General features: G+C 37.9%; 1 protein-coding gene across 1 annotated transcript; it reads left to right on the top strand.

The window, feature by feature from the left end:
• Positions 1-3659: 3659 nt before the first annotated feature.
• On the top strand, positions 3660-7364 carry LOC123246573 (calcium homeostasis modulator protein 6-like). The gene is made up of 3 exons (XM_044675416.1): positions 3660-3674; positions 4526-5149; positions 6454-7364. The coding sequence occupies exons 1-3, from the start codon at positions 3660-3662 to the stop codon at positions 6865-6867; spliced, it is 1053 nt and encodes a 350-aa protein (XP_044531351.1). The 3' UTR covers positions 6868-7364.
• Positions 7365-8925: the final 1561 nt, after the last annotated feature.

Below are 8925 nucleotides of genomic sequence, written 5' to 3'. Positions count from 1 at the left end.
TACTCAAATATTTCTAGAAACTCTGTATTAGTAAAAAATTGTGGTCTAGACACTAAGGGTCATTATTGTTCAGTCATTTCAGTCCGCTTTGTAACCTTTTTTGGGGGGTATTCTTGGCAAAGATACTGTAGTGGTTATTTTCTTCTCCAGTTCATTTTACAGATGAGTAAATTGAGGCAAAAAGGAGTAGCTGACTTGCCTATGGTCACATAGCTAGTAACTGAGGCCAGATCTGAACTTAGAAAGATGGAACTCAGAAAGATGAGTCTTCCTGCTTTCAGGCCTTGCAGTCTATCCATTGACTTCACCACCTAGCTGCCCAGAAACTAAAGGAGTTCCCATCTTTTAGGGAATGACTGAACAAATTATGGTTATGTGAATGTAAATTAGTGTTATTGTGCCATCTGACTTGTAGAAAGGTATGGTTTCAGAGAAACTTGGGAAGACTTGTATGCTCTGATATGTAGTTGTAGTGATGAACTTGGGATATTGATTAAGATAAAATATTTGAGAAAGAGATCTGTGAGGGTGTACATAAGGCAGAGTGCTGTGCATGAGACCAGAACTTGGAAGGAAGAACACGGGAAAAGGTTCTGACAGTTGGTGAGCTCTCACTGACTCTCTCTCTCTCTGTGGCTGTTGGTGAAGGCAGATATCTGAGACCTTGCTCTTTGCTGGTGAGAGGAAAGAGAGAACTTTGAAACTGTTTGAAGAGGTTTCTACTTTCCTGACTGAGAGAAGTCATTTCTAAGAAGAAGCTGGTAGAAATGTTTTGGTGGAGTACAGTTTTGGAGAAAGAAAGACTGAAGGCTGTTTGCCTGTACTCTGGGCCATACCAGAGTTACCCTATCTTCAGTTAGCCACTGCCATATTGACTGACTGAATCTGTATGCACTTGAAGATATCTTTATCAAATTAAGATAATTGAATAAGGAATATAATTAGATTATAGTCAGATAGCATTTTGGGGTTTTTTTGTAAGTGCTAAGCAGTTTTAGTGTAATTAGAAGAAACTGAAGACTTTGTCATGAGACAAACATAGAAAGTGGGTAGATATAGTTCCCTGGAAGTGTTAAAGCTTTCCTTGTTACTAATATTTATACTTATATCTTTTAACTATAAATCAATAGATTTTTTATGAATATATAGTCTCCAAGTAAAGTACATACTGGCCCAGGGAAGGGAAGTCACTCTAGGCTTTCCTTCTGAGGGAGAGCTGAAAGATACTTTTGTGAATATCTTGCCAAAGCATCTTCTTTGTTATGTTCATAACCTGGGAAATGATGGATGCCACCAAGGATGACAGGGGAGGCAGTTGGAAGGCATGGAATGTTCCTAGATGCCGTGAGCCAGGGGCAAATGTCGGTTGGCCTGGCAGTATAAACAACCCCGACAGCCACGTGGAAAGGGTCTTTGGGTCTTTGGTCTTCTGGTCTTTGGTGTTGAGTCTTTGGGCTCTTTAGGTCTTTAGGTCTCTTGGTCCTTCTAGCTCTTTAAGTCTCTAGTTCTTTGGGTGGTGAAGGGAGGCTGGGAGGTCTATGAAGAAGAGGGTAGGAAGAATCTGAATATTTCCTGAAGACTCTGAGAGCTAGTGCATCACCAAACACTAGTAGTGAGAAAGATGAGAGAATAAGATCACCGACATAGCTGCATCAATAGCAGTCCCTATTCTCTGGCTTGGCTGTGGCCAGGCTGGGCCAGAGGTGTAGTGGAGAATAAAGCTCTAGCTTCTACTAGATCAATAGTCTCCAGTCCTGATTGTCAACTAGTTATAGATATTAAATGGACAGGGTCTCCAATCCCCATTCCTTGTCTTGTTTATCCTTTCCCTGATTATAGATTATAGATAAAGAGAGTTTAACAAGTATCTTCCTGAGTAGTCTTTAATATCATGACCCTCAGGAGGGAGTCAATGCAGTCAGATATCAAACGTGATCCAAAGCAAATCAAAAGCCCTATAATAATTTATCCAAATTCAGATTGGACCTGAAAGAGTTACCCCCCGGGGTCCTCCCTGGGCAACTGTTAGAGAAAAGGGAAATTATAACAACTATCGAGGGTGATCGGGGTTGGTGTTCCTCCATCATGTGCAACTAGGGAGAATACATAGATACGCTCACATCACTGTACATCTCCCTAGGCCCCTTTTTGCTTATAACATCTTCAACACCACAGATAATCTCAATACTGTAGAGTGAAATGAACAGGACCAGAACAAGTTATACAAAAACAATAATATAGAGACAAATAATTTTGAAAAACTTAAGAATGCTAACCAAGGCATTGACCAATGATAATTCTAGAAGACTCATACTGAAACATACCACATCAAGATAGAGCGATGATAGATGCAAGATATAGAGTAAGCATATGTTTTTTGAATACCAGAATTTATTTTAACTATTTGTATTTGTTGTAAGAGTTTTCATTTTCATTTCTTTTTTTAAATGCAGGACTGTTAGAAGAAGAAAAATGGATTTGAAGAGTATTTAGATGGATACATGCTTTTCAAAAGAAACAGGATAGATAAATATAATGTAGAAGCAGTGTCATTGTATATAAAAAAGGTATATTCATGAGGAAATTTAGGAACTCTGGGGGGGGGAACATGATAGAGCATATTTAAGTGAAGGTCAAAAGAAGGAGGAAATAGGTCAAAAGAAGGAGGAAATAAGAAATGACTTAATCATTGGACAATACCCCAGATGACCTGGGCAAAAAAGGAAACAGAAGGGCAGCTTGGGAAACAAATTACAAGTTTGACATAGAGGTATTTTATAGTACTGGTGGGAGGCTTTGATTATGCAGAAATATGCTAGAGCTCTCTCTCAAAAGTAGAGTAGCTAGGAGGGGTAGCTGGGTAGCTCAGTGGATCGAGAGCCAGGCCTAGAGATGGGAGGTCCTAGGTTCAAATCTGATCTCAGACACTTCCCAGCTGTGTGACCCTAGGCAAGTCACTTGACCCCCATTGTCTAGCCCTTACCACTCTTCTGTCTTGGAACCAATACACAGTATTGATTCCAAGATGGAAGGTAAGGGTTTAAAAAAAAGTAAGGAAGCTCATATCTTTTTGGTATTCATTGATGATAATTTTGTCCTTCAACAAGTAGAGAAAACAACAAAGGAAAATTTTATTCTGCATCGGATTTTCACTTTGGAGAGAAACTATATGCTGGGGTGGAAAAGAAGAGAATGTTGTGGGAAAGTGATGACTTCCTCTTAGAGTTTGTGATGGAAAAGAGGAAATGTGGAAAGTTTACTTTAACTCTAGGTTTTAGGAAAGCAGATTTCAAAGAGATTAAAGAAAAGATTCAAACCCTTAGATTAAAATGCTTCAGAGGAAAGCAGGCCAAAAAGCATGAGGAGTTCTCAAGAATGAAATGGTAAAAATTTAGTTCAAATGAAAAAGAAAAATTAGATTTGTCTGAAGAGACCAATATGGATGCAGAGGAGGAAGAGAAGAGAAGAAGAAAATAAACTATCAAGTAGAGGAAGAATTGTTCTATTTGGTTTAAGAAGTTGGATGAACATTACAAACAAACAATTCAAGCTTGATATCAAAAGTCTTTCCTAACATTTTGAGATGTTCCAGTGACATTAGTCTACCTAAAGAGGATGTGGATTCTTCCCTTTTGGAGGTCTTCAAAAAAAGAGTCTGGATGACTATTTTTCAGGTATGTTACAGTGAGATTCCTTGTGTGTATGGGTTAGGCAAATTGGCCGTTGAGGTACCTTCCTGTTCTCAAATTCTGGGATTCTGTGCAAACTGTCTTTAGTATATAACAAATTAAAAATGTTTTTATTATAAAGCTGTCAAATGTTTAACAATTTATTCACTCTACATTTTTCAATAACACGACTACTTTCGGAATATTTAAACAATTATTTAGTTATTTGCCAAATATTCCCCAGTTCCTGAAGAAGCCCTGAAATCCATGTGCCCCCAGGATCTGAAGATATGCAGTTGATCACTAAGGGGCATCTCAGCTACAAGTCTTACAATTGAATACAGCTTTCAAATATTAACAATGAGGAAACTGAGGCTTAAGGAGATGAAGTAATTTGATTTTATATATCGAGATAGTAAAGTCACATAAAAAGCTATACAGGAATGATCTAATTTGCCTCCATAAAAAAAAAATTATCATTTGAGGAAAGTGTCTGAAGTAGCAGTAGTAGTATTAGTATTCTAAGTCATAACTAAAGGATATGTTTTCCTCTGATGCAGGGATTTTGAATTCCAGGAAGAGGGATATTTTGAGTGCTATCAAAGGAAGGAGGGAGCTTGGTTACAGCTGTTGTTTTAGATATGTTTGGATTGAATCAAAATTCAGAAAGCCTTGGCTTAGTTCTATTAAAAAAGAAAGTGAAACTTTAAGGCATCAGTTAACAGGAAACCTCTTTCGTAAACAATAGCATTTTCACACACATATCGCTCCCCCCAACGTTTCTCCCCACATACAAACCCTCCCTCATTTCCTTTCCCTAGCATTAAAATTTAGAGCCAGCTGAGGAAACCAGGTAGAGGCAACGGAAGATGCTCCCATCTGCTCACCCAGGCCAGGATCGAAGAGGTGAAAGGCAAGGGAAGGGAGGCATGGAGAAATTTTATCATTTACTAGACCTGTGTGTCAAACACCACACGTTTCTGGGCATGAGCTTTTTGAGCCTCCTGACCGCCGGCGGGGAGCGCCTCTTCTCTAGCGTGGTATTCCAATGCCCCTGCAGTGCTACTTGGAACTTGCCCTATTCCATTACCTTCTTCCTACTTCCAGCCCTGATACTCTTCTCTTTGGGCTGTGTGCTGAGTTCTCAAGCCGGGAAGCTGGTGACTGGTTGCTGCGCCCAGGACCCAGGGGACGAGCATAATGGCTCATGCTGCCAAACTAAACGGCAACCGTGCAAGAAGGTGGCGAAGTGGTGTCGCATCTTCTTGATCGCTGCGGTGGCGCCAGTCACCTGGATCGCAGTGGCATTCCTTGGCGGTGATTTTTTTGCGTGCGCCGCTAGTGCTAGCTCGTGGGCGCAGAAAAGCTTGTGCGACAAACAGTACTCCGGCTGTTTGGGAAAAGTGGCGAACATAACCTGCCAGAAACAAATATCCGGGCCAACTGAAGCGTTCTTGAAGGAGTTAAGGGCTGTGTCCCAGGTAATACTCAGTGAGAAAGTGAAGCGATTATTAGTTGGGGGGTGGGGTGGAAAGAAGGAAATAGATGGAGAATAGGAGAGGATTTAAGAAGACCCAAGTTGGAATCTAGAAACCAGGCTAATAATGTCTCCCTCTCTTTGCCCACATTCCTTTGTATTTTTTTCTAGACAGACTTTATTCACCAGAATTTGTAGGCATTATTCTTTCACCTCCCCTCCCCTCCAGTATCGGGGACAAATTCGTTTTTGTCTTTGTATACTCAATACTTAGCACAGTGCTTGCCACATTTTAGGAACTTAAAACAATGCTTTTTGGTTGATCGATTGACAGAGCTTTTCCAAATTATTTCTTCCTCCGATGCCCTTCCTCCCCTTCTTTAGCCTGTTAAATTGTTCCCTATTTTTTCAAGCTCAGTTTAAAAGCTACCTGTTCAAGAAAGCCTTCCCTGGAATGAAATGGATCTTCACACCTCAAACTTTGTGCTTTCTCTCTGATGTGCTTATCATGTGATTTTGTGTATTAAAGAGGCTGTACCAGTGGGATACTGGTTAAACGATTGCTTATGTTTGTGTTCCACTTTCTACAAGCCTGTATGCTCCATGAAGTGTGACAGCTAAATTTCATACCTCCCAACAAATTTAGTGTACAACAAAGTATACTGAGCAAGTTTAGCAAAGTAATCAATAAGCATTTATTAAACACCTGCTATGTTCCAAGATCTGTACTAGGTAATGACGATACAAAGACAAAAATATAAGGGATTCTACCCTAAAGGAACTTTTGATGTTTGCTTGAATGAGTTAAATTCAAGTTCCCCTACAAGAAAGAATTGGCATGACTATAGCTTATCCTTAGAATCCCATCCTTACAATCTTTAAACATGCAAAATGATATTAAATCAAATTTATAAAAGTCAAACTAGCAAGTCTAATGCTCTATTTTACCTTTGCTGAGTTGTAATGAATCACGTGGAATTGCTTAAGTTTTAAATTTCCATTCAGGATGTGTGGTTTAGGTTCTTTCCCTGGGACCCTGCCATTCTTGGGAAGATGATTGACTTTCCAAGTAAGCAGTAATTATCTGTGAGTGATATAATTACTGATGTTTACCCTGGTTTTAGCTGCTACTGCTTTTCAGATTGTGGTTTCTCCGGCCTCCTGAAGATTGAAAGAGTACTATTTTGAGGGGAGAGGACTTTTACATTCTTACTTCTTACTTTCTTATTTATCAGCCTCATTGTCATGCTCTTCACTGATGTTGCTAAATTGTAACACAACTGTGTCTTATTGATCTCTTTCCCAAAGGTGGCAGGCTGGTCCTTGATAGCTTTAATGACAGTTGCCTTTGTGATATTCAAGTCCTGTACTTCTTGCACATCTCCAGTTAGTTTTCTTCACTTCAGGTTCCTGAAAATCTATGAGAAAAAGGAACAAGAGATATTAAAGACTGAAATGAAGAGGCTTGCTACTGAAATGGCAAAAAAGAATGTCAACTACTTCTTTAAAAATTCCTATGAGAAGGAGGATATAAAAATCCCAAACCCTACGGCCTGGAAGGAGATTTCAGCAGTGTATGAGATCGATGAAAACTATTGTAGTTCATTACACGAATATGTATTGTGTGGAGATGCAAAGGATGGAAACTCTGCAAAGACGCAGGGACAGTCTCACCCAGAGTCCCAGGCCGAAGAAGTAGCTCCCAGTCAAGATCTTGCCTAATTGAGATTAAGGGGTTTAAGCAGTTCTCCACACCAAGAACATCATCAATGGACTTAGGAGCATAGATTTAAAGTGGAGAGTGACTTCATTTTGCAAATGAGGCCCAGGATAGTTAATTGAAAACATTTTGAGTTCAATTTTTTGCAAAGACACTAATTTTGTTAATAAACTGGAGCCACATTTCATCGCAATTTCTCTTTTGGTATTGGTTTGTCTTTAATTGAGTTTTTTTATTTGTTCTTTTTCTAGTTTTTTAGTTGTATGAGCAATTAATTGATTTGCTTTTTCTCTATTTTATTGATATAAGCATTTCTAGATCTAAAATTTCCCCAAGTCCTGTTTTGCCTGTATCTCATATATTTTGACATATTTTCTCATTGTTGTCATTCCCTCTAAAGAAATTATCGATTGTTTCTTTGACCCACTCATTTTTCAGAATTAGTTTCCAATAAGTTATTAATTTGTCTTCCTTTGGCCCCTCATTGAATAAAATTTTTATTGCATTACAATCTGAAAAGAATGCATTTATTATTTCTACTTTTTTTGGATTTGGTTGTAAGGTTTTTACACCTTAATACATGGTAAATTTTTGTGCAGGTAGCAAAAGATATATTCTTTTCTATGCTTATTCAATTTCTCCAGAGATCTATCATATCTAACTGTTCTAAATTAATATTTACCTCCTTAACTTATTTCTTGTGCTTTTTATGAAAAAAATTGTTACCTTACACCTTAGAATCAATATAAAGAATTGATTCTAAGACAGAGAAGTGGTAAAGGCTAAGCAATTGGGGTTATATAACTTAATGAGGGTCACATAGCAAGGGAGTAACTGAATCAGATTTGAATCCAAGGCCTCCTATATACAGATAGGGCTCTCTATTCACTGGGCCATCTAGCTGTTCCTTTGATCCTTTAATGTAGAAGCAAGCAGCTAAAACCCTGTGTAATACTGGTTGTGATTCCAGGAAATTTAAATTATTTCTTTCTGGTCTGTTTGCAATATTTTGTTTTTGGCCTGGGAATTTGACTATAATATTCTTGGAAACTTTCATTTTGGGATCTCTTTCAGGAAGTGATTGATTCACTTTCTATTTTACCCTTTATTTCAAAAATATCAGGGCAGTTTTCCTTAATAATTTCCTATAATATGATGTCTAGGCTCTTTTTCTGATCATGACTTTCATGTAATTCAACAATTCTTCTATTATTTCTCCTTGATCTGTTTTCCAGGAGTGTTATTTTTCCAATGAGATATTTTACATTTCCTCTATTTTAAAAATACTTTTGATTTTATTGTTTCTTGATGTCTCATGGAGTCATTAGCTTCAACTTGGCCAATTCTAATTTTTAAGAAATTATTTTCATCACTGAGCTTTTGAAACGCCTTTTTTATTTGTTGAATTCTACTTTTTAAATAGTTCTTTTCTTCCATGGATTTTTCTACCTCTTTTCCCATTTGGCTAATTCTGCTTTTTATAAATTCTTCTCTTCATTGGATTTTTGTGTCTTTTTTTTTTAAACTAATGTAACACAGCTTAAAAACCAGAATGGCCAAATAGTTGAGAGACTTATTTTGGGGTAAAAATATAAATTTATTCTCAAGATCTTTTCATTGTCTCCAGATAATTTGATAATGATGGCTTAGTTGATAAGAAGGAAGTGGACACATCTTTCTGTCAGCTCATGGTGCTACTGCTGCTGCTCCTGCTGTGTCTCTTGAAGCATGGAGTTTCTTATATATACTTCAAGACTCACTTCACACAAAAGAACCGCCCTAAAACTTCACATTTGCGCAGAAACACAAATGATGTCATATCAAAACACAAAGATTCTCAATAGCTTTCAAATAGAACAAGGCTAAGGTCAAACTTCAGCTGGGTCCTTATCAGAAAGCTGTGACAGGGAATATTTTCTCTAAGGCAAAATGCCCCTCCTGGACAAATTTATGACCTTGAGTGTCTAAACTACTTTTTTTTTTTTTTTAACATTTATTAATATTCATTTTTAACATGGTTACATGATTCATGCTCCCCTTTCCCCTTCAACCCCCCCCCC

This window comes from Gracilinanus agilis, chromosome 4 (assembly GCF_016433145.1).
Source record: "Gracilinanus agilis isolate LMUSP501 chromosome 4, AgileGrace, whole genome shotgun sequence".
NCBI classification, from domain to species: Eukaryota; Metazoa; Chordata; class Mammalia; order Didelphimorphia; family Didelphidae; genus Gracilinanus; species Gracilinanus agilis.
The sequence above is the reverse complement of the archived record's forward strand: the minus strand, read 5'-3'. Positions and strand labels throughout refer to the sequence as shown.